At 47.2% G+C, this 25,554-nt stretch overlaps 1 protein-coding gene across 1 annotated transcript; it reads left to right on the forward strand.

Moving 5' to 3' along the window:
* The first annotated feature begins 4,458 nt into the window (after nucleotides 1–4,458).
* LOC125444704 (serine/threonine-protein kinase NLK2-like) lies at nucleotides 4,459–22,073 on the forward strand. The gene is made up of 11 exons (XM_048517306.1): nucleotides 4,459–6,400; nucleotides 6,819–6,948; nucleotides 7,698–7,753; nucleotides 9,598–9,704; nucleotides 11,430–11,515; nucleotides 12,796–13,005; nucleotides 15,127–15,228; nucleotides 15,347–15,433; nucleotides 17,367–17,565; nucleotides 19,326–19,419; nucleotides 19,566–22,073. Exons 1-11 carry the CDS (start codon nucleotides 6,159–6,161, stop codon nucleotides 19,612–19,614), a joined length of 1,362 nt encoding a protein of 453 aa, XP_048373263.1. The 5' UTR covers nucleotides 4,459–6,158; the 3' UTR covers nucleotides 19,615–22,073.
* Nucleotides 22,074–25,554: the final 3,481 nt, after the last annotated feature.

Genomic DNA, 25,554 nt, shown 5'->3' on the forward strand with positions numbered 1-25,554 from the left:
GGCGAGGCTGTGGCAAGGACACAGCCGCTGCGCCGGTCCTTGGGTGGGAAACGAATGCACGCAGGCGCAGGCTGCCACGCACGCCGGTGCACCTCCTGCTAGACGGCGTCAAGTTCTGCGCGCTACTGCTGAGAGGAGGGGCATAACTAAGGCAAAAACCACGTGGCAAAATCGCCAATTAGTAACCCCCTCTCGGCACACACAAATAATTAGTAACCTACTCTCGGGAACCTGTGAGAACCTGCTGGATCCCACCTCTGGACACAGGTAGTGCTGCCCATCCCAATTTGGGAGGCAGAAGCGTTCCTTCTTTCTGAGTACTTGGGAAAGGCCCCCTACTTACATAGCGGTGTCAGCAGCCCTGGCGGTCCGTGCCTGTGTTCTGCCAAGATCTACTGACAGGAAGCCCTGCATTTTATACAGGCCTTGGGGAAGATAACCACTTCTCCTTATCTTGGGAACCTGCCTGCTGGGCAAATACGATCTGTTATAAAACTGTTTAATAGCTATGATCCTGGGTGGTGTCCAAACTGGTCCTCCCATGATGACTTGTAGCAGCCACCTGTCACTAGGGCTCCCTTTGGTTCCGGGGGATCCAAGAACTGACGGGTTTGGAAAGGAAATAGAATGCAGCTGTCCTACTTGGAAGCAAGCCAGCTAACTTTGCAAAATCCTAAAATATGTTTTTTTTTCATCCAACCCCTCAGCGTTTCTGTTCAAAACTCAGCGAGGTAAAGGCTGGATCTACGTACGCCGCAAGAAGTGGTCAAGTTCTCAAGTGGTTAAACAGATTGCTCCGCTTCAAACTGCAGGGAGGGAGTCACATTTTGCACATTTCTCTGCTGGAACTGTTCTCCTTGACATGGTAGATTTCTACTTGCAGGGAGTGAGAAGGTGGTCTTACAGCTAAGTAAGGATGTGCCAGCTTGTGGTCATCTTAAATTATATGTATCTGTGTAAATTTAATTTCAGATATACCCATTAGAAGCCTCAAAGAACTGTTGGAAGTTGATTGAACATACTGGCATACTGAGGAAGATGCACGAAAAACGTTCTATACGCGCGAGACGTTTTTATGTAGAACCTACAGAATTGGAATATGGACTATGTGGAACTGAAGCTTTGTTTCTGAACAAAGAATTGAATGGACTAAGTGATTATTTATGTTGAGTTATAAGAGTTGGAAGACTTATGCTGTATCTTTAAGAACTTTGTCAGAGAAATAAGGAAATGTAAATACAAATAGAAGTGTTAAGTTGTTTAATTATACGTACGATCAATATATAAGATTGGACACAGCCAGAGTGCAACGTGTGTATTTTTGAGTTCATTTGGGCTAACGTTGACATTGCACTCTTACAGATAGTGGTGACTGCATCTTAAATTATGGCCAAATGTCCTGTCCCCGGAGATTCTCTCTTCTACTCCCCTTGGGGTCCATAAAGCAAACTAAAACAATATTTAGAAAACAGATAACTTTCCCCTATACAAATGAAAAAGACGACCATTATAGTGTGTCTTGTGAAAACTAGTGTCTTATCCATGGTTTGAGTGCCTACCTGCTGGGAGTTTTCTCTGAGCTTCCCCAAATCCTCATTTTCCATTGGTTGTCTTTTCACGTCTCCCTTGTCATTTCCCCGGACTGCCCCAAACCGATGTGTATTCTTTTTATGAATGTATTAAACTTTCCTCTGTTTTAAATGCTTCACATCTGATCTCTGGGAACGCATTATATAAATTCACTCCTGCTATCTTGAAGTGTGGTAACAGTGGCCCGCACATGCAAAATAATGCACTTTCAATCCACTTTGCAGTTGGATTTTACTGTCCAGAATAGCAAAATCCACTTGTAAACAGTTGTGAAAGTGGATTGAAAATGCATTATTCTGCATGTGCGGAAGGGTTAAGTTCATCATGCCTAGACTGAGCTCAAAATTACAAAGTTGTGATAGCCCTTTGCAGTCCCTTTGCAAAATTACAAAGTTGTGATAGCCCTTTGCAGTCCGCTCAGGAGTAAAATATGTCACCAATTGGAGACTTTGAATGGCTGTAGAGTTTTTCAACTTCTGGGGGACCAGCCTGCAGGAACAGGTATTTGTGTGTTGCGAGTTTGCTCCATCCCAGACCCCATGTTCTAGTTGCAAACACTCAACGCTGAAATCTGAAGTCTTATCACATTTGTTCTAGTATTTCTCCTCTAGCAAACATCCTCCCTCAACTGTTGAACTCTTCTCGAGTGCCTTTGCGATGAGGAGATAAACCAAGTTGGTGAGGGATTGGGGACGTTGCGTGCCAGGAGACGGGGCAATTAGCAGCCCTAGTGGGAAGGATTACCTCGGGCATCTGGTGAGCAGGGACGTCTTCACCCACAATCAAAACACACCTCACCCAAGAGCCAGGCGCCAGACTTAGTCATGCTCTGCCTAATCCAGCCATATAGTGTTCGACAAATACACAGGCGGGGCTACTCAGACCTGGGGAAAGGTGCACGGGTATTTCAGAGATAACCTTTTGAGGAAGAAGGACCACATATTTTGACCCACCCCACTGTTCTTACACAGCGTGCAACTGAATGTTTAATACTACCCCATTTGTGAGGGAGGGGAAGAGTTAAACATTGTAGCTGACACAAATATACATCACCACCCTTATGTGTACAGGGAGGCATGGCCAATCATGGTTCTATGTCACGAGTGTACCTGTACAATAAACTTAACACAGGTGTATACTTTGTTACTTCGTATATTTATGTATTTGATCCAAAGGAGATTGTTTTTAGCAGAGCACAATGCTCTTTGGGGGGACATATGGAGAGAGGCAGTTGGTCCCAGCGATACAATGATCCCAGACTATTTAGGGCTTTATATCTCTACGGGAGAATGGGAAGCAATCAAAATATGTGCTCAAAAACTGCATGTGAGTTAACGGCCCAGACAAACCCAACCCACATACTAATATAAAATTGCATTCGTGTAAGCCTACAAGTAAACAAACGAAATGTGTAGATCACATCTGAGAAGCCCACTACCGTATCTGAAACTGCTCGGTCCAAGGGGAAAAATTGGACAAGCCAGGTTAGAAGGTTATTCGCCCACCTCAGGAAGCTGTGAGGGAGTCCCTCTCACGTGTGTTACAGTGTGTTGCTGCGTGTACTTTACTACAGTAGATTACTTTCATACGGAGTTAGGCATGGAGCCCAATCGAGAGGTGTCGTGGTTAAGAGCAGGTGGATCCTAATCTGTAGAACCGGGTTTGATCCCCCACTCCTCCACCTGAATGGCAGAGGCTTCGCCGGCAAAGTGGATTTGTTTCCCCGCTCCTACGTTCCCGCCGGGCGACCGTGGGGCTAGTCACAGTTCTCTCCGAACTCAGCCCCACCTACCTCACAAAACGTGTGTTGTGGGCAGTGGTGGGATCCAAAAAATTTAGTAACAGGTTCCCTTGGTGGTGGGATTCAAACAGTGGCGTAGTGCCAATGGGACTGGGTGGGGCACGACAGGGGCGTGGCCAGGCATTCGGGGGCGGGGCATTAATAATTTCTCTGTTACTGTAAAAAACTCTTACTGTAAAAAAAAGTTCCTAATTTCCAGCTGGTATCTTTCTGTCCATAATTTAAACTCATTATAGCAAGTCCTATCGTCTACTGCCAACAGAAACAACTACTTCTCCTCTAATGGACTGCCTGTCAAATACTTAATACTTTCAAATACTTAATTTTGTTTCTAGAAATCAAAAGAAGGATACTTTCCTCAAACCAGGAACTTTACCATATTTCTAAAACATGTTTTTAAAACAGCCCAACAGGGAGAATGATCCCGTTTTCTACCTTCGCTAACCAGCCACATAGGAAACAACAGGACTTTATGATTTTTGGACCTAATGGGATTTCTAACGGAAAAGCGGACCCAATTAGTAACCCCCTGTCGGCACACACAAATGATTAGTAACCCGCTCTCGGGAACTGGTGAGAACCTGCTGGATCCCACCTCTGGTTGTGGGGAAAGGAAGGGAAAGGAGCTCGGAAGCAAATGCCTTAGCAGACCAGGTGCTCAGGAACAGCAGCAGCAGCAGCAGCAGGCCATTGCTTTCACATTCTGCATGTGAGCTCCCAAAGGCACCTGGTGGGCCACTGCGAGTAGCAGAATGCTGGACTAGATGGACTCTGGTCTGATCCAGCAGGCTAGTTCTTATGTTCTTATGAAGCCACCTTGAGTCTCCTTTCAGGAGAGCAAGGTGGGGTGCAAATGCAAACTTCTTGCTTGCTTGCTCAAAGCCAGCCCTGAAGGCACCCTCTGCAGAGAGCAACCAGGTGTGCGCGGCACACACCTGGAGGACACCTGAGTCGCCTGTCCCTTGTGACCCTCTTTCCTTCCCCTTTAGGCATCCTTTTCTCCTTCCTGCTTGCCTTTCCCCCCCCTTTCTCAGCCTCTTCTCCTCTTGGGTCTCCGCTCCTGCCTGCCTGTCTCCCTGCTGCCAGCAGATGGGGTCGGTCGGTCCCTGCGCCTCTTCTTCTGCTCCCATCCCGGCCTGCCTCCTGCGGCCGCCTTTTCCTGCCCGCCTCCTGCCTTCCTTCCTCCTCCCTTTAAAGATGGACCCGCAGCGCCTCTAACAAAGACCGCCAGCGCGGGCCACTCTCCGGGCTGCCGCCCCGCTGCTCCGCTCGGCTCGGGTTTGCAAATTTGGGGAGCCGGGGAGGTCCCCCCTCTGTCTGTCCCCCGGGAGGGGGGGGATCCCCTGCCGCTTTGATCTGCCGCTCTGCCCCCCATGCCTTGCTGAGAAAGCGGCGCAGCCCACCCAGGGGGGGCGGGTGGGGGGGAAGGAGGAGGAAGGACCCCCCTCCGCCAGATGGGCGCCCCCACCTTCCCCCCCGCTGCAGGAGAGGGGGGTGCATGCCGGTAGGGTGAGTTGGGGGGGCTAGCACGTTTTAGGAACCCCCCGCGCAGCTCCCCAGGGGTTAAAGCACCCCCCCAGCTTACTTTAAGGAACTCCTTTCCTTCCTGAGACCCCTCCCCACAAATATTTGCACCTGATCTTTTTACCTCGGTAGATTGCATCCTCTCCCCCGGTCAATAGGCACGTTTCTTGGGGGGGGGGGGTTGCCCAAGACTTGAACAAGCCTCCCCGAATCTTAAAAAGGAGTTTGGATACCTCAGAGTTAGCTCTCTCCCCCCACACCACAAACCACTTTGTCCCATAAAGCCCCCCCCCCCCCCCCCGTAGCTTTGCAGAGAAACTTTCTCCAAAGGGATTTCTGTCCTCATAATAAGAAATCTTGAAGCTCACATCTCAACATTCACTTTTTGTCATCCTTGTAGAGGTGGTCTCAGTAGTCTTAGGTGAAGTTCTCCTGCCTTTTTGGAAACCGGCTAAAAGTGCTGCAGTTCTTGAGACTTCCATTTAGTAGAGTTTCCCCCACCCCCCCTCGCCCATTATTTCTGTGGTGTGCCCCCGAATCCCCCCTTCCTAGAAAGGCAATAGACACCCCCCCTTCCTTGATCCTTTGAAGTGCACTTGCAGAATTTGCTACTGCTTCCCCCCAAAAAGGGGGCTCAACTTCAGTTAGTTTCTCCTTGTTTATGTTTTAGGAGGTCCGCAAATTTTCAGCTGAGTAGCATGGGAAAAGCTGGGTCCCCATGACATTTCTACAGAGTCCAGCCTTTTGTATTAGAGCCTAAAATCAATTGTAGGTTTCTCAGTCACACTTGAAATCGGAGCGCCCCTTTGCCTTCTTTTAAATACTTCTCAAATAATCCTAGGCCCAGGGTTTCTTGATTTAAACGGCGGCCGTTTCCCCAGCCGTCCCTCCTGCAACATTTTCAATATCTTTTGCCTCCCCCAAATCTGTTTTGGAATCGATCTCCCACAAATTATCCCTAGACCGGCCCATTAATTCACAGCATCTTTTAAATGTGGATTGGTTAGCTATTTTTCCCCGTAGCGCCTCTGTTTTTATCAGGTGTCTCCTCCGAAGTTGTGGTTCGGAGGGGCCCGGTATTTAGCCTTTGGCGAGTCCTCCTCAGCTTCACACCCGCAAAATTCTCCTACTCGAGTCCTCCCTTTATTCATTACCCGCATCTTCGTTTGAAGACCACTTCACACATTCAGTTCCTCTCCTTGCATCCTGAAATCATTATTCGGTTCACCCTCAAATTTGTCCAATGGCTTTCCCGGACCCCAACCACCCCCTGCAAACCCAGCTTTGTAGCAATGTTTTTGGGGCGCTGACTGGGTTAATACAACCCCCTCTAGCTGCTGGGCTAGGTGGGGGGCAGAAGTTCTATTGCAATAATGGGGTACAGATAGCTTCCCCCCAGCAGCAGCCAACAGTCCCTAGTGCCGCGGTGATGGTGGAACCCGAACCGGACCGGCCAATCGGTTACGGAGCCTTTGGTGTGGTTTGGTGAGTAGAAGAGGTATTTTCTTTTGTGGGCTGAAGACCGGAAGGTCTAGAGCACAGGTGTCAAGCTCGTGGCCCTCCAGATGTTATGGACTACAGTTCCCATCATCCCCTGCCAGCATCATGCTGGCAGAGGATGATGGGAACTGCAGTCCATAACATCTGGAGGGCCGTGAGTTTGACACCTATGGTCTAGAGCAGGGGTCTTTAAACTATGGCCCTCCAGATGTTCAGAGACTACAATTCCCATGAGCCCTACCACTTGGCCATGCTTGCAGGGGCTGATGGGAATTGTAGTCCATGAACATCTGAAGGGCCATAGTTTGAAGACCCCTGGCCTAGAGGATTGTGGGGGAGGGAGGGCGGAGTGGGGAATTGCAACTCGAAAGATGCAATGTCTGTCCCTTTTGTGCGTCTGCAGGTCGGTCACTGATCCCCGAGACGGGTCACGAGTTGCACTCAAAAAGATGCCCAATGTTTTCCAGAACCTGGTCTCTTGCAAACGGGTCTTCAGGGAGCTGAAAATGCTCTGCTACTTCAAGCACGACAACGTGAGTGTGCGTGGAGAGGGATCTTGTGGTGATAGTTTTTCGGGGTGTGCAACACTGAAGGGTTGGGAGGCCATTGCGGAGTTCGGTGGACTCTTGGCTCCACTGGGAAGGGCTTTCTTGACGTTACTGGGGGAATCAGGCGAGGAGAAGGCAGGGCCGTCCCCACCAACATGGTGTGGTGGTTAAGAGCAGGTGGATTCTAATCTGGAGAACCGGGTTTGATTCCCCACTCCCCCACCTGAGCAGCGGAGGCTTATCTGGTGAACCAGATGTGTTTCTGCACTCCTACATTCCTGCTGGCTGACCTTGGGCTAGTCACAGTTCTCTCCGAACTCTCTCAGCCCCACCTCCCTCACAAGGTGTCTGTTGTAGGGAGAGGAAGGGAAAGGAGCTTGTAAGCCACCTTGAGACTCCTTAACAGGAGAGAAAGGCGGGGGGGTATAAATCCAAACTCTTCTTCTTCTTCTTCACCATTTGGCGGAGTGTGGTAGTCTCCTCAGGCATGACGTTTTTGGTGGCGTGTTTAATCATTATATCACTGCTGCCGGGTTGGGAGAAGGAACCTTTGGACCTTCCCGCCTGAGATACTGAAATTTTCGTGGCTGGCCTTGGTGAGAGAGTTGAGGAACCTGAATTTGTGAAGCTGGTTTTATGTCAGCCTGCCAAACAGGCCGTTCTGTTCTCCCACCTCTCCGTGGCGGCACGCTGGAGACGTTTCCCTTGTGTGATGTCATTCTTTCTACCTCCAGGTCCTTTCAGCGCTGGACATTCTCCAACCTCCGCAAATTGACTGTTTTGAGGAGATGTATCCTTCACCACAAATAACGGGCTAACGTCTCTGGCTTTGCCACCAACTCATGTTTTGGTCGCTTTTCTTTGCTGCTGTTTTCCTATTTTGCTTATACATTTTTCTTGTTTTCTTAATGCTTGTTTAATTGAGAGGGTATTTATTTCTCTCGGTCACTTGGGGGCGGGGGGAAGTCCGTTTATTTATATTATGCCTTTTTATTCCCATCCCTGATTTAATTTCATTTGTTTACAATCTCTGCCAGGTTTACTTGGGCTCATTCCGCACATGCAGAATAATGCACTTTCAAACTGCTTTTAGTGCTCTTTGAAACTGTGCAGAATGGCAAAATCCACTTGCAAACAGTTGTGAAAGTGGTTTGAAAATGCATCATTTTGCGTGTGCGGAAGGGGCCTTGGTGTCTTCTTGTCCAGTTTCTCCGCAGCTAATCACGGGCTCTCGCTGATGTGATTTCACTTCCTTTCCCTTGGGCCTCCCTCTATTCCATTTTTGCCTTTCTTTCACTTCCGTTTGCTATCATTTCTTCCCATTCTGTGCCTTTTATTTATAGTAAAATGTAAAATACCCTTATTTCTTTACCTTCCCCCCCCCTGCCCTGCCCCCCCTTTTGCTGTACTTTCTTCTGCTAAAACTGTGTTTTGTCTGTCTGGGTACAGTTAAAACTTCACTTTAGTCTTCTATATTTATCTTGCTCTGTTTATAAGCTTGGCTTCTTCCCCCTCCTTCCCCCTCCTTCCCCCTCCCCACCTGACTAGTCCCGTTCTTTCTGTTCTCCCAGTTGTATAACATTCTTTCATTCTGCAAATTCTTTTCCTGGCGTCGGTATTTGAGCTGTCCCTTGTTTGGGTTCATCTGATCCTCTGTCTGCTTTCTTGGTTTGCCAAGCGGCCAGCTAGCAAGTGGGGAACTGGTTTTTGGTAGCTTGGTGTAGTGGTTAAGAGCAGGTGGATTCTAATCTGGAGAACTGGGTTTGAGTCCCCATCCTCCTCCTGAGTGGCAGAGGCTTATCTGGTGAACCAGATGTGTTTCTGCACTCCTACATTCCTGCTGGGTGACCTTGGGCTAGTCACAGTTCTCTCTGAACTCTCTCAGCCCCACCTACCTCACCAGGTGTCTGTTGTGGGGAGAGGAAGGGAAAGGAGCTCGTAAGCCACCTTGAGTCTCTTTACAGGAGAGAAAGGTGGGGGTACAAATCCAAACTATTTCTCCTCCTCCAATGGAGATTTGACTCCCAAAGGAGCAGCAGTGGCGTAAGAGGTTAAGAGCTCGTGTATCTAATCTGGAGGAACCGGGTTTGATTCCCAGCTCTGCCACCTGAGCTGTGGAGGCTTATCTGGGGAATTCAGATTAGCCTGTACACTCCCAAACACGCCAGCTGGGTGACCTTGGGCTAGTCACAGTTCATCTGAGCTCTCTCAGCCCCACCCACCTCACAGGGTGTTTGTTGTGAGGGGGGAAGGGCAAGGAGATTGTAAGCCCCTGTGAGTCTCCTACAGGAGAGAAAGGGGGGATATAAATCCAAACTCTTCTTCTTCTTCTTATACCCTGGAAATCTTGATGATGTTTTTTAAGATACCACAAGACTCAAGTTTTGCTCAATATAATTTTATTGCACCATAAACCAGAAAAGCTCAGGAATGTTTCTTTGGGTCAGGTGTCTGTTGTGGGGAGAGGAAGGGAAAGGAGGTTGTAAGTCACCTTGAGTCTCCTTACAGGAGAGAAAGGTGGAGCAGAAATCCGAACTCCTCCTTTTTCATTTGCTTATGATAGGGAGGGTTGGGGGGTACACTGCGTTCTCCAACCTATCTTGCTCCTCTACCCTCCTTGACGGTCCCCACAAGCTACGTCATCACAGAGCTGATGCAAAGTGACCTTCACAAAGTCATTGTGTCTCCGCAACCCCTCAGTGCTGATCACATCAAGGTTTTTCTCTATCAAATCCTCAGGGGTAAGCCTGACCTTTTTGGTTTCCTGCTTTGCGTCTCAAATGTGTGGCTCCTGCTCTCAGCAGATAGTGGTTTCTAGTATAAAACAGAGAATTAAAAATATATGAATAAAACCGACATGAAAAATTAAACATTTAAAATCCTTAAAAAAAACACCCACAATCCCTTAAAAGCCGGCTTGATTGAAGTCTATAAAATTGAAGTCTATAAAATTATGCACGGGGTAGAAAATGCTGACAGAGAGAATTTTTTCTCTCTTTCTCACAATACTAGAACCAGGGGGCATCCATTGAAAATGCTGGGGGGAAGAATTAGGACTAATAAAAGGGAACACTTCTTCACGCAACGTGTGATTGGTGTTTGGAATATGCTGCCACAGGAGGTGGTGATGGCCACTAACCTGGATAGCTTTAAAAGGGGCTTGGATAGATTATGGAGGAGAAGTCGATTTATGGCTAAAAATCTTGATCCTCTTTGATCTGAGATTGCAAATGCCTTAACAGACCTGGTGCTCGGGAGCAACAGCAGCAGGCGGCCATTGCTTTCACATCCTGCACGTGAGCTCCCAAAGGCACCTGGTGGGCCACTGCGAGTAGCAGAGAGCTGGACTAGATGGACTCTGGTCTGATCCACTGGCTTGTTCTTATGTTCTTATGAAAGGGAGGGGGGAATCAAACATCTGGGTATAAAGGGAAGTCCTCACCTAAAGCTGGGTAACACTGGCACTTGGTGTGCAGCTGTGGGGAGGGAGCTCCAGAGCTGAGGCGCTACCACCAGCGTGGTATAGTGGTTAAGAGCAGGTGGATTCTTATCTGGAGAACCGGGTTTGATTCCCCACTCCTCCACCTGAGTGGCAGAGGCTTATCTGGTGAACCAGTTGTGTTTCTGCACTCCTACATTCCTGCTGGGTGATCTTGGCCTAGTCACAGTCCTCTCAGGACTCTCTCAGCCCCACCTCCCTCACAAGGTGTCTGTTGTGGGAAGAGGAAGGGAAAGGCGCTTGTAAGCCACCTTGAGTCTCCTTACTGGAGAGAAAGGTGGAATATAAATCCAAACTTTCTTCTTCTTCTTCTTCTTCTTCTTCTTCTTCTTCTTCTTCTTCTTCTTCTTCTTCTTCTTCTTCTTCTTCTTCTTCTTCTTCTTCTTCTTCTTCTTCTTCTTCTTCTTCTTCTTCTTCTTCTTCTTCTTCTTCTTCTTCTCCTTCTCCTTCTCCTTCTCCTTCTCCTCCTCCTCCTCCTCCTCCTCCTCCTCCTCCTCCTCCTCCTCCTCCTCCTTCTCCTTCTCCTCCTTCTCCTCCTTCTCCTTCTCCTCCTCCTCCTCCTCCTCCTTCTTCTTCTTCTATGTCCTGCCCCCTAATAGTCATTCACTTTACTTCTGAAGGTGGGACCCGTAGAGTAGATGGGTGGTGGTGGGGCTAGCATTCAAATTCCCATTCAGCCATAATGCTTACTGAGCGACTCTGTGGCAAGACTCTTCGTGCCTAACCTGAGCACTTTTGTGGAATGGTGGGATAAAGAATTACAATGTTAAAAAATTAAAATTTGATGAGTAAATCAAGAAAGCATTATTAGGCATTTGTTACAAATGGCATAACCAGGTCACGCAACATCAAGAAATAGCACACATGAATGAAGCTTAAAAGAGGAAGAAAAAGGGGAATTATTATCTTGTTTAACCCAGTGTTTAGAAGAACTCTCATTCATTCTCCCTTCCTGTCGCTTCACCAGGCCTGAAATATTTGCACTCTGCTGGTGTTCTTCACCGGGACATCAAACCTGGGAACTTGCTGGTCAACAGCAACTGTGTCCTCAAGGTAATTTACCTTCACAGCCATCTGGGGGAACTTTTGAAGTGGCAACTTCTCTTTCGCCACTTAGCCAAGACGTATGGAGAGCGGAAACGGGACAGGGTAGATGTTGGTACTTTCCAGAATAGTTGGTTGGGTGGAGGGGACCAAGCAATAGCACAAGTTAACAGCTTGCTTCTGGGCTGCTAAATTGCTTGCTTTGCACATGATTCTCTAGTGTGGTCATCTTCCTGATGTTGGAGAATCCTTTGTTAGAGCTCTAGAAGACCCAGGTTCAAATTCTATCCCTCACTGGTGATTTGCATGCAGTTACCCAATCTTGATCTCATTTTGATTCCACTAACTCCCAGCGTGGTGTAGTGGTTAAGAGCAGGTGGATTCTAATCTGGAGAACCGGGTTTGATTCCCCACTCCTCCACCTGAGTGGCAGAGGCTTATCTGGTGAACCAGATGTGTTTCTGCACTCCTACATTCCTGCTGGGTGACCTTGAGCTAGACACAGTTCTCTCAAAACTCTCTCAGCCCCATCTGCCTCACCAGGTGTCTGTTGTGGGGAGAGGAAGGGAAAGGAACTTGTAAGCCACCTCGAGTCTCCTTAACAGGAGAGAAAGGTGGGGTATAAATCCAAACTGTTCTCTTCTTCTTCCATGTAAAATTAAAAGGTGCTAGGGGAGGGGACATCTAGTCATCCCTAGAAGTTCTTTCTCATTCTTAACTTAAAAGGAGCAGCAGTGGCGTAGGAGGTTAAGAGCTTGTGTATCTAATCTGGAGGAACCGGGTTTGATTCCCAGCTCTGCCGCCTGAGCTGTGGGGGCTTATCTGGGGAATTCAGATTAGCCTGTACACTCCCACACACGCCAGCTGGGTGACCTTGGGCTAGTCACAGCTTCTCGGAGGTCTCTCAGCCCCACCTACCTCACAGGGTGTTTGTTGTGAGGGGGGAAGGGCAAGGAGATTGTAAGCCCCTTTGAGTCTCCTGCAGGAGAGAAAGGGGGATATAAATCCAAACTCTTCTTCTTCTTCTCTTCTTAACTGTCACTTGAATAACCAAAGCAAGCAATCAGCAAAGAAGTATTCCGAGGCACAGAGGATGCAACTTCCAAGCAGGTTTGAACTACAGCGTCTCTCGTTTTCAAAATGATACGTGATAAAGGCATCCTATGGAGAGAGCGCATTGGTTTCAGTGGCAGGCAGCACATCACGGAGCTTCATTAGGACCACATCTGTATGGCTTTCATCCTTCAAGATGGCTCCAGTGTTTGACACGTTCCGTGTCTCTCTTTCAGATATGTGACTTTGGTTTGGCCCGGGTGGAGGAGCCGGATGAATCCCAGCACATGACTCAAGAGGTGGTAACTCAGTATTACCGGGCTCCTGAGATCCTGATGGGTACCAGGCACTACGGGCGTCCGATTGACATTTGGTCCGTGGGCTGCATCTTTGCTGAGCTCCTAGGCAGGCGAATCCTCTTCCAGGCCCAGAGTCCCATTCAGCAGGTACCTGAGGTTGGCAAAACAATACAGTGGAACCTCGGTTTTCATTGCCTTCTTCGGTTTTCATCGGTTTTGGTTTTCATCGATTTTTTTTTCAGTGAAAAATTTGCCTCGGTTTTCATCGATTTGCAGTAAGGCGCAGGGGTTTGTGGAGAAAAATCACCCGGACAAAGCTGTTGCAGGCCGTGTCTGCAGCTTGTTTAATGACAATGTCTTGCCCCATTTCAGACAAATCTTAAAGAAACAGACCTCTTTGGACAGCTTTCTGGTGCGACATTGGTCCACTGGCTCTGAAGCTGGTCCTAGTGTTATTGTTTGTTACTGTTTTCAGCATTAAGCACTATGTTTATTCACCCAAAAATGTGTTTTTGGTTATGTTTTTTGGAGTGCCTAGAATGGATTAATTGGATTTACGCTGATTCCTGTGGAAAAGTTTGCCTCGGTTTTCATCGGTTTCGGTTTTCATCAATTCTTTTCGGATGGATTACCAACGCAAACCGAGGTTCCACTGTACGGGGTGGGGGGGTGGGGGAGCTGTGTTTGTGCATGTTGTCTAGATGTGTATCCTAGATGGCACCAACGTGTATTTCACATTACCATTGTTTGTAATCTTACAACATGTCCATCATATGGCATCCATCTACCTGTCACTGTGTCTCAGAAAAAGATGTTAATACGATCGGCTGAGGTGCAGCCGTCGAGAAAATTGTACGCTTCCACATTAGAGTGTAGTCCTAAACGAATATGAGAATTATCATTTATTTTTAAGGGTTGCCTTTGTCAAAACCATTGTTTTGTGTATTATTGAACATCAGTCAGTCAGTCAGTCAAGTATTTATTGTTTGAGCCATTGGCTATAACAATACAAAAATACATGCAGTTAAAACAGTAACTTAGTTAAAACAATAATTTAAATTAAAACAATAATTTAGTTTTACATTAAAATATAAATTATTAGTGTTCGCAATCTCTAAATTAAAATGCCCCATCAAATACGTCGGATGTTTTTGCAGCTTCTTCAGCTCGTCTAAGTTAATCTCCAGTACTTTACAACAATAGTTCAAACAGCGCTTTAAATACTTTGCTCGTAGTTTCCTAGCCGCCAGGGCAAAGAGAGCCATCTTATAAGAAACATAGGAATCAATATCAGATAATAAGAAAATCAGTTTCTCATCATCGGACAAAAAAGCTGTCCTAGGTAGTATTGGCTCCAAAAACCTTTTCCTTATATCAGAATATAAAGGACAGGAGAGTATGTAGTGGAAGAGATCCTCAGGCTCTTGTTTTCCACAGATACAAAAGCGCTGAGAAAATGGTACTTGTGTGTAATTATTGAACATGATGCTTTGTATAATTAAAGTGAATGCCAAAATGTATTTTCACTTTCAAACAAATGGCGGGGTGGATGGGGCATGCTAGAACCCAGGCAGGACAATCTACAGCAAAGAAGGTCCGGCATACTGAGTTCTGTGGTGAAGGAGTATACAACCCTACTAACATCTTTTTCTGAGACAGACTATAGATGGCATCAAAATGGCATCAACTTACTGGAATTTCTAGGAACTTTGATTAACCTGGGTTAGCACTAAGTGCCATACAAGAATTACGGGCATTACCCTGGCTATTAGATTCTGTCAGTGGGAAGGACCATACTTATTGTGGTTTTTAATGACGCTTAATGGAATCCATTTTACAGCTAGTGAGTCTTAGGGATTTCAAAACTATCCGCCAGTAACTGAGGGAACTGAAATGTTGACAGCTCTTCTCTTCCTCATGAGAGCGGGAGGCTAAAATTCCCACCACACAGTTCTCCACATTCTGGTGCCAGCCGAGAAACAGTCTTATGAAGATCCCATGTTGTGGGTGATAGAATCACAGAGTTGGAAGAGACCAGAAGGTCCATCAAGTCCAATCCACCTGCCATGCAGGAACACACAATCAAAGCACTCCTGACATATGTTCATCCAGCCTCTGTTTAAAAACCTCCAAAGAAGGAGACTCCTGGGGTGTAACCTGGGAAAAGGCAGTTAGAATTGACAGTAAACTTTTTTCTCTCATACGTCTATGTTCCCTTATCTTTCCTACTCTCTTGATTGTGTCTCCTCTCTGTCCCGCGGATGGCAGCTGGATCTGATTACAGATCTCCTGGGGACTCCTCCGGTGGCTGCCCTCCATTCAGCCTGTGAGGGGGCCCGCGCTCACATACTGCGTGGGAATCACAAGCCAGTAAGTACAGTTTTGATGGGTGCGGCGTGGGGGGTGAGGAGAATCGGTCAATTGGAAAAGCAGGAGGTACAGCGATGCCAGCGCCCCTCAGCGGTTTCTCATCTCCTTTGCCTTCTAGCCGTCGCTGTCTGTCCTTTACATGCTCTCAGGAGAAGCAACCCACGAAGCCATCCACCTGCTTTGCCGGATGTTGGTGTTTGACCCGGTGAGTTCATGGGAGTTTCTCTCTCGGAGGCACCGGGGTGGCCTAACAAGCAATCTTGGAATGCCAAACTAAAGGCCGGAGCTTTGTGCCTTTGACCATTCCAGGGTTTTACTGTGTGCTAGAAAAATATGCACAACTCTAGTTTTAGAATTCATCCAGGGGACCCCTATTTTGGTAAAGAACCATAGAGTTGGAAGAGATCAGAAGGGCCACCAAGTCTAACCCCCTGCAGTGCGGGAACACACAATTAAAGCACTCCTGTCAGGTGCCCATTGAGCCTCTTAACCTTCTCTTCACCAAACTAAACACACCCAGCTCCCTAAGTCTCTCCAAGTATCGTTGGGGGAAGGGGTTGTATGGGTTTTGTTAACCTGTTTTTTTCTAGACCTGATGAATTCTAGTTGGGAGTAATTAATCACAGGATTTAACTGTCTTTAATCTGAAGCACTTATTTAAGGCAGCGGTTAATATTATTTCAGCTAAATTTAATTTGGTGATTGACGCAATATTCACATTTCCTGACAGGTTTCGTATGTTGAGTTCTGATTGGAAGGTTTAGCTGTAGTGTGTGTGGGCGTTTAAATTTTGGTCACAAGATATGGCATCTTCAGGGGAGGGGGCAGGGTTATTTTTAAGCCTACGGGGGTGCCTTTTGAAACACAAATATCAGTTCTCTTTTATGCTGCAGTTCTGCTTGTAAGTTCCCTTAGAGTTGGAGCATTTTTTTTGGTAATGTAAAACATGATGTACATTGGTGATATTGATCCGTTAGCCTTAGCAGTGGAAGTTTCAAAAGTATGGCAGGGGTCAGATGTACATCTTACGACGCCATGGTTGATTTACATGTAGGCCTACCTCTGCTTCACAATGCATACTGAACTGAAACCTTTAATGGCATTCAGATAACAACAACAATACATACTTTAAAAAAATAAAAATTTATAAAAGAGCACATAACAAAATAGGGGTCTATATTTTAGAAAAACCCTCTAAAATGATGATTTAAAAACTGAATAAAATGTTTCAAAGGTTATATTAAGAACGCCATGCAATTACAATACAGAGGAACCTGCCAGTCAACCGACTTCTCTTGACCCATTGTCCAGAAGGAAGAAGGTTTTCTGAGAATGCCGTTGTCAGTCAACAGAGGTGCCAGGACCTCTCCCCCCCGCCCCCAGCTGCATTGTATAAAGGACAATGGTGTAGGATATGATGAACTGACTCCTCACAATTCATGTTACAAATGCAAATCCTTTCATGGCGTGGTATTTGCATCTCCCCACCAGATCTCGGGGAGATCTTTTCAGGCCTGGCCCCTACTTGATGGAATATGCTCCCGTGTGAGATCAGGGCCCTGCGGGACTTGAGTAGTTTCTGCAGGGCCTGTAAAACGGAGCTATTCCAACGGCCTTTCCCTAATGGCCAGCCGGGCTAACAGCTATTTTGGTCTCCCCCAGGGAGGGGGAGGGGAGAGGCTACTGAGCTTGCAAGTCACCGTCTGGTTTTCGTTCTTTTATCACTGCTTGTATGCTGTATATTGTGTACTGTTTTAATTTATTTAATAAGATTTTATTGTATTTGTTTTTAACATTGTTGCCGCCCTGAGCCCCTTGGGGAAGGGCGGGGTAAAAATTCAACCAACCAATCAGTCAGTCAGTCAATCAATCAGTCAGTCAGTCAATCAGTCAGTCAATCAGTCAGTCAATCAATCAGTCAATCAGTCAGTCAATCAGTCAGTCAATCGGTCAATCAATCGGTCAATCGGTTAATCAGTCAGTCAGTCAGTCAGTCAGATGGCATGATGTTACGTCTCGCCAAGGAGATTGCAAGTCACAATGCAAACCCGATTTTGGTTCTAGAGGGGATGTACTGATCCAGAGAGAATTTTCTCCCACCTGTTTATTCATTCCGAATTCTGTTCTCTGACCTTCAGGCCAAAAGGATCTCTGCCAAGGACGCGCTCTCTCACCCCTATTTGGACGAGGGGAGGCTGCGCTACCACACGTGCATGTGTACCTGCTGCTTTTCCATCTCCTCAGGCCGTGTCTACACCAGTGACTTTGAGCCCCGGGCGGACCCCCAATTCGATGGTTCTTATGAGAAGAATCTCACGTCGGTGTGGCAGGTCAAAGGTAGCCTGTCTTTTGTTAATTTGGGCTCTTGGTGTAGTGGTTAGGAGCAGGTGCACTCTAATCTGGAGAACCGGGTTTGGTTCCCCGCTCAGCCACTTGAGCTGTGGAGTCTTATCTGGTGAACCAGATTTGCTTTTGCACTCCAACACATGCCAGTTGGGTGACCTTGGGCTAGTCACAGTTCTTCGGAGCACTTTCAGCCCCACCCACCTCACAGGGTGTTTGTTGTGTGCGGGGTTGAGGGGAGGGAAAGGAGATTGTAAGCCCCTTTCAGTCTCCTTACAGGAGAGAAAAGAAGAAGAAGAAGAGTTTGGATTTATATCCCCCCTTTCTCTCCTGCAGGGAGACTCAAAGGGGCTTACAATCTCCTTGCCCTTCCCCCCTCACAACAAACACCCTGTGAGGTAGGTGGGGCTGAGAGAGCTCCGAGAAGCTGTGACTAGCCCAAGGTCCCCCAGCTGGCGTGTGTGGGAGTGCACAGGCTAATCTGAATTCCCCAGATAAGCCTCCACAGCTCAGGTGGCAGAGCTGGGAATCAAACCCAATTCCTCCAGATTAGATACACGAGCTCTTAACCTCCTACGCCATATAAGTCATATAAGGGGGATATTAATTTCTTTTTAGTTGTTATTAGCTGTCCCAAGGCCTTTGCGGGAGAAAAGGCGAGTTAAAAATGTCTTATATCTTCCACTAAATCAATTTTTAAAGCAATCAAGAGAGCTTCAGCCCAAGAGCTGAATTTTGCCACCTCCACAAATCATAAACAACCTGTAACAATGACGGCTAAGAGGGCAGTTTCTATATATTTCTTTACAACATTTATGCAGGGAACCACAATTATAGACCTTCCACCTAGGATAAAGTTACAAGAGCAATATTTTGTTCAAAGTGCGCTTTTGAAAGTCGTGCATCCAAAGATTGATAGTTGATGAAAACTTCAGACTTGTCCTCAAAAGCTGAAGGTTAGATAATGAAAGAAGTTTCTCGAGCTTTTCGTGTAGTGTACACTTCCTCGGAAGTCTCCTCAAGTGCTCTTAGAACATCTTGTGGTTTTAAATACAATCCCGAATTTGAATCTTGCCCGAAAGGCTTCCCGCAATACAAAAAGTCAGGATCTGTGGCAGGTCTTATATTAATGGATTTGGTTCCCTTTGGTCCTCTCCTGATGCCCAGCTAGAAACCTCAGTCTGGATTTCCCTGTCCCCCCCACCCTCATAAGAACATAAGAAGAACATAAGAACAAGCCGGCTGGATCAGACCAGAGTCCATCTAGTCCAGCTCTCTGCTACTCGCAGTGGCCCACCAGGTGCCTTTGGGAGCTCACATGCAGGAGGTGAAAGCAATGGCCTGCTGCGGCTGTTGCTCCCGAGCACCTGGACTGTTAAGGCATTTGCAATCTCAGATCAAAGAGGATCAAGATTGGTAGCCATAAATCGACTTCTCCTCCATAAATCTGTCCAAGCCCCTTTTAAAGCTATCCAGGTGAGTGGCCATCACCACCTCCTGTGGCAGCATATTCCAAACACCAATCACACGTTGCGTGAAGAAGGGTTTCCTTTTATTAGTCCTAATTCTTTCCCCCAGAATTTTCAATGGATGCCCCCTGGTTCTAGTATTGTGAGAAGTATTGCCAGTTTATGCAGGCCAGTTTATCCAGTTTAAAAACGAAAACAAAGGAGAGCAGATAATTCAGACGGGACAAAATGGGGGAAACCGTGCAGGTACATTGACAAGAGTGAAAAGGATCCCTTCTCTTGCAGAACTGGTGCACAGGTTCATCTTGGACCAACAGCGGGGTAAGCGCATCCCCCTCTGTATCAACCCCCAGTCGGCTGCCTTCAAAACCTTCATCCGGTGAGTGCTGAGATGCTTCCCCTTGAAGGTATAGCTGGAATTCTCCACACCCCTAAAACAGGCGCCATCTTCCTTATCGTTTCGCCTCATTTTTTTGTGAGGAGATGGGATTTTTAAAAAATCATCCTGTCTTTTCTGTCCGTCAGCTCTACAGCGTGGCATTCCTCCAAAGTGTCCAAAAAGGAGGAGAGATGAAGGTGTTCGTCGAACGGGGCGAAGAGATAAAAAGGGAAAGGAAAAGAAAACGGAGGGAAGAAATGTGAACAAGATGGCTTTCCCACTGGACGCTGAGGGGAAGAAGAAGAAAAGTGAACACTCTTCTTAATCCTGCACTCTTGAATATTTTGACTCATGGACAAACGTTTGGGGTGGGGGGGAGAGTGTCTGTCTTTTTTTATTATTATTTGGGGCCGTGGGGGGGCGGGGAAAGGGTGTTTTGTTTTGCCTTGATTGATGTCTTTCCCCTCTCTACCTTTACAGTTCTGCACTGGAAGACCTAATAGGTTGTAGTTTCCCCCTTGTGCCGGCCCCTTCCCACCTTCAGAATATCTGCACTGTTGCCTGATACCCCTCTCTGCACCCACCCCTCACCAGTGAATCCTTCACCATGTGATCTAACCTGTAGGGCTGGGACTGGGGTGGGGGTTGGAGATTCCTTTGCCTGAAATATACTTTGCCTGTTTATTTTTGCTCCTGGTTTCACAATCTCACCCTACGCCTTGTTTACTTCGTCTTTAGGATCCTCTCATCTACCGTTGACTCACCTGGCCGTACTTGCCCTCCTCTTCCCAAGGGCCTCTTGAAATAAGTAGAGATGTTCCTTTCCCGCAGACCTTAAAAAAACACTTTGGATAAACTTATTTTCCCGGTTACGAAGTGTAGGTATTCTTCAGTAATCTCAGTCTGCTGTTCACACGGAGTCTTCTTTCACTGCTAAAGAGAGACTTCCGGCCTAACTAAATGTTACGTGCAAGCACATGTAGCAAAAAACCCAAAGGCCTTTTTTTTAAAAAAAGAGAGGCTGATTCCGCATGGGCCCAAAACAGCGTTGTGAAAACGGTGTGAAAGCGGTATAAACCCCTTTACACCGGTTTAAAGCCTTTTACACCGTTTTCACACCGTTTTCACATTGCTGTTTTTGGCCCATGCGGAATCAGCCAGAGAGAAAAGTAAGGAGGTTTCCCAACCCACCGATCTTCTGCTTTCCATGCTGTTTCCCGGACACACCGTTTTCTCCCCCAAGGTTTCCAAATACTTGTTTACCTTGGCTGGCTTGCAGTTTGAAACGGTGGACAAGACGGAGTAATAAAGCATGCTGCACAATTGAACGCCGAGGAGCAGTAAGTGGGGAAAGAGTTGACCACCTCGTTCCACACGTTCCCGTGCTCCAAATTTATCTGACCCATTGGGCTTTTAAAAATGATCAGAAGTGTCTACGCAAGCTACGCAGTGTGAAAGTCATGCTGTTAATTTTTGTGGAGAATCTAGGTGATGCTGTTGCTAATCTGTTAGCAGTTCTGTGGTGTTTTCCTCTCCCCGCCGCCAATAAAGTATCCACCTGATCCTTTGTTGGCAAGCACAACACCATTAAACCTTTGCAAGGGCTACCATCTCTTTAAAGTTTCCTTCTACGTTCCTTTGTTGATTCTTCCTTAAAGCTTAATTCCTATCCATTGACAGTGGCTAAAGCATTCTTGAATTAGGATCCTTAATCAGCCACTGGTTAGGGTGGGGCAGACACACTTTAATGTCTGCTAAATTTCACAAAGAGAAACTTTGTGGCCATAGCAATTGTCCATTCAATATTACCCCTTTTGGTTTGTGGCATTACTCCCACAACCGTGCTGTCTAAATGATTGACCTTGAGGAGAAAAAGTAGTCATGAATTGACTGCCCGTGACTGTGAAACGCTGCCATGCAAAGGAGTAGAATTATTATGGGATAGTTGCACAAAGTAAGCCTAATTGGAGCATGCTTCTAAATAAATATACAGTGGAATTTTGCCCCTCAGTACAGCCACTGTGGAATTTTTGTTAGGAATGCAACTGGTTATGGGAAACGAAAGGTTAAGCTGCGTAAAGGGTCTTAGTGTGAAAACAGCTGGGATTTAGTTGCACACATTTTACATGTTGTGTTTAGTTCAGCCGGTACCTTAGCAATGGAGGACTGAGAATTTCCCTTCCCTCTCTTCTGTCCCTACCCCAATTTACAGCCAGATAAACCTCTCCCATTCTTTCTTGCTCCCCTCCCCCCTTTTATAATCTATTCCTTTATTGTTTTTACGCCCCTTCGAGAATCTACCTCTTTTTCCCTTGTGTTTTTTGTGTACACTTTTTGGGTGTGTGTTTTCTCGGTGGCTTTGTGTGGGTTTTTTGTTTTGTTTTGTTTTTAATTTCGTTTCGGGATGGTGGGTATTTTCATTTTGTCTCGATTCCTTTATTTATGATCCCAGCAGTGTTCATAACCTCGTTTGAATCCCGAGTGTGTGTATATATGCATATATAAATATATATATATATATATATATTTCCCCCTTTCCCTACGCAAAGGGAAAAAAAACCTGGAAACTTGAACTGTCTTGGCTGTAATAGTTTTCGACCCCTAATTTAATTGTTCTCCACGGTAGCGGAATTAAATTTATGCTGTGTATTTTCCTCCTTTGGTGGTTCTTTCCTCCCTTTTCTCTTGAGCGTGGGTCACATTTCTGGCCACCGGGCAGTTGTTTTGTCGCGGTCTCCTTTGGTACTGTCTGCTGATGCCTCTGAGGGTGGGGTGCACCTTTGTAGATGATCCCTGGGGCAGGAAGTGCCTTTCTGTGGGCCTCAGAGCCTCGCAGCAGAGTGTGTTCAGGAAGTGATGTGAACAGTCTACACCACATCCTTGTTTCCCAATCGCTCTCGAAGATGAGCCAACCTTTGCTTTTCTCGGGAGGCCCTTCGAAGCAGCGCCGCGCATTGTGTGTTTTGGGATTCGAGATTCCAGAACTCCAGAACAGATAAGAGAACTGAGGTGAGACTCTCGATCCATCCCTTTCCTCTCCTTCTATCAGAGCCGTTCAGTACCAGGTGGGATCTAATTTGATGTAAAGAGCAGCAGTGGCGTAGGAGGTTAAGAGCTCGTGTATCTAATCTGGAGGAACCGGGTTTGATTCCCAGCTCTGCCGCCTGAGCTGTGGAGGCTTATCTGGGGAATTCAGATTAGCCTGTGCACTCCCACACACGCCAGCTGGGTGACCTTGGGCTAGTCACAGCTTCTCGGAGCTCTCTCAGCCCCACCTACCTCACAGGGTGTTTGTTGTGAGGGGGGAAGGGCAAGGAGATTGTAAGCCCCTTTGAGTCTCCTGCAGGAGAGAAAGGGGGGATATAAATCCAAACTCCTCCTCCTCCTCCTCTTCTGCTCCTCCTCCTCCTCCTCCTTCTTCTTCTTCTTCTGCTCCTCCTCCTCCTCCTCCTCCTCCTCGGAATTAGGTGGTTCCTGACTAGAGAATGCGCAGGTGGCAGGCAAAGATAACCGATCAGAGCTGTCATCTAAGATGCTGCTTTCTTATCTGTGCCCTACTATCGTCTTCCTTATTTCTTTGTAACTATTGGGTGGAAATCTTTGAATGCAGAAAAACTGCATTGATCCCAGGAGTGCTAAGAAGACAGGGTGAGGTGAGGCCTTGGAGAGCTCCCAGAACTGCAGCTGATTTCCAGCTGATGGAAGAGAAGAAGAGTTTGGATTTATACCCCACCTTTCTCTCCTGTAAGGAGACTCAAATGGGCTTACAAACTCCTTTCCCTTCCCCTCCCACACAACAAACACCCTGTGAGGTGGGTGGGGCTGAGAGAGCTCCGAAAAACTGTGACTAGCCCAAGGTCACCCAGCTGTTGTATGTTGGAGTTCACCAGATAAGCCTCCACAGCTCAAGTGGCAGAGCGGGGAACCAAACCCGGGTCTGCAGTCTGGAGGTCAGCAATGATACCAGGAGATCGCCAGGCTGCATCTGGAAGTTGGCAACCTTAACTTAAGCAGAAAGACAAAGGCAAGGAATGCTGTTAAGGTCAGACAGCTGGGTGGGGGTGGTCCTGACCTCTGAAGAGATGTGTAAGGTTTTTGGTGATCTTCTGCTTTTGGTTAACAGAAGAGTTGGCTAAGACAAAATACACAAATGTGCCTATTTTATTGGGGTCTGTAGAATGATTTGTTTTAAGTTTTTCCTCCACCCTTTTTGTTTGTATTGCTTAAACTAAATTAGGCTGGTCTGCTTAGTGTACTGTAGTGGTTAAGAGCAGGTGGATTCTAATCTGGAGAACCGGGTTCGATTCCCCACTCCTCCACCTGAGTGGCGGAGGCTTATCTGGTGAACCAGATGTGTTTCCGCGCTCCTACATTCCTGCTGGGTGACCTTGGGCTAGTCACAGTTCTTCGGAACTCTCTCAGCCCCACCTACCTCACCAGGTGTGTGTCGTGGGGAGGGGAAGGGGAAGGAGTTTTTAAGCCACCTTGAGTCTCCTTAATTAATTCGGGGTATAAAGTGGGGTATAAATCCAAACTAATCCAAACAAACAAATCCAAACAACAAAAGTGCAGTATAAATCCAAGCTACTACTACTCCTCTTGGGCAGCATTGCATATCTCCTCTGCCCACAAACTCCTGGTGTGTATGAGAATGAATCAATGCTTCACTGATATTCACCTCCACTTTTCTCCACAGCCCGCCATCCTTTCGATGAATACATATTGTGTTGCTTCAGGATGTTGCTTTGAGACGGCCCAACTTCCTACTTCCTGTTTGCCACGATTTCTGCATCAGCTCCTCCCCGGGTGCCAAGATGCCTCTACCTTCAGCTGCCCCCACGTTAAGCGAGTGCGGCGGTTGCTTGCTGGCCATGGTCGGTCTTGCTTTTGCAGCCGGTCTCTTCATCGTGATCTCGGGCTTCCTTTGCGTATGCATCTTCCGTGGTTCCATACCTCCTGAAGGCAGGGGCGTGCCATCGGTCTGGAGGCAGGGGGGGAGTCTATGGATCGAGCCTGCCAGGAGCCGCAGAGAGCCAGATGTTCTCTCCAGACCAGAAAGGGCCCCGCTCTGGATCTCTCGCAGTCATGACTGGCTCTTGAAGCCTTTTCCTGCAGAAAGGGGGCGCTGTGATTCCACAGAGGACCTGCATCGTGAGCCACGGAGCCCAGGCAGCTCTGCCTCTCTGTCATACCACAACGAACAAACATGGCCCCTTCAGCCACATGTAACTCTGCAGGACCTACATGGATTTTTCCGGCACAATAGCCAGCAGAGCACATGAGTGGCTTAGCAGAGACGTCCAATACGTGCACCGTTCCTTCCTGAAGAGTCCTGAAAACAATCAAAGATCTTTGTGGGATCGACAGTGGCCTCAATGGGGCTTTTGTGTTTGCATAATGGGGTAAAGTTCTGAAGTGTTTGATGCTGGCGTCCACAGCAAAAGGCGGGGCCGAAAGGGTAATGAGAGCCCTTCCTTCTGGGAACCATCAGAAACCGGACATTTTGGACACAAGAAATGCATTATGTCGAGTGACAGTATGAGGAAGATGGATAAGGAAGGTGGTCCAGAAGTCAATAAAAATCCATGAGAAATCTGTTCGCCTTGATGCTCAGTTTCCAATTTGTTTTGAAATTTTTTATAGAAACCTGAGTTTATATAAGGTGACTTTGACAAGGTGCAAGAAGAGATACGTACACATATATGCACCTGTGGTTGCAGAGGTGGCCATGCTACTAAATCAGAGGCGAATGTCAATGTCCACTAGTTACCATAAAAATTAACATTAATATTGTCCATTATCTTGAGTCAAACACATGTAAAACACATGCTAAATATGCATTTGCCAATGACAAATATTTATTGTGTAGGGTTGATCTATTTATTGACAGCAGGCCAGAACATGGGGCCCCGTTGCTTGTGGGCCCTTGGGCAAATGTCCAGCACCAAAAATTTTAGTCACAGGTTCCCATGGGGGTGGGATTCAAACTGTGGTGTAGCGCCAGTGGGGCTGGGCGGGGCACGACAGGGGCGTGGCCGGGCATTCCGGGGGCGTGGCATTCCTGGGCAGGGCTGTGGCAAGGACGCAGCCGCTGCGCCGGTCCTTGGGCGGGAAACGAATGCACGCAGGCGCAGG

This window comes from Sphaerodactylus townsendi, linkage group LG15, assembly GCF_021028975.2.
Source record: "Sphaerodactylus townsendi isolate TG3544 linkage group LG15, MPM_Stown_v2.3, whole genome shotgun sequence".
NCBI classification, from domain to species: Eukaryota; Metazoa; Chordata; class Lepidosauria; order Squamata; family Sphaerodactylidae; genus Sphaerodactylus; species Sphaerodactylus townsendi.

What these genes read in the sequence shown, in the direction of transcription:
- LOC125444704 (XM_048517306.1), top strand. Translation starts at nt 6,159, where the DNA reads ATGGCTTTCCCGGACCCCAACCACCCCCTGCAAACCCAGCTTTGTAGC. An exon ending in GGAGCCTTTGGTGTGGTTTG is followed by an intron (nt 6,401 to 6,818) that starts GTGAGTAGAAGA and finishes GTGCGTCTGCAG; the next exon opens with GTCGGTCACTGATCCCCGAG. An exon ending in GTCGGTGTGGCAGGTCAAAG is followed by an intron (nt 17,566 to 19,325) that starts GTAGCCTGTCTT and finishes CTTCTCTTGCAG; the next exon opens with AACTGGTGCACAGGTTCATC.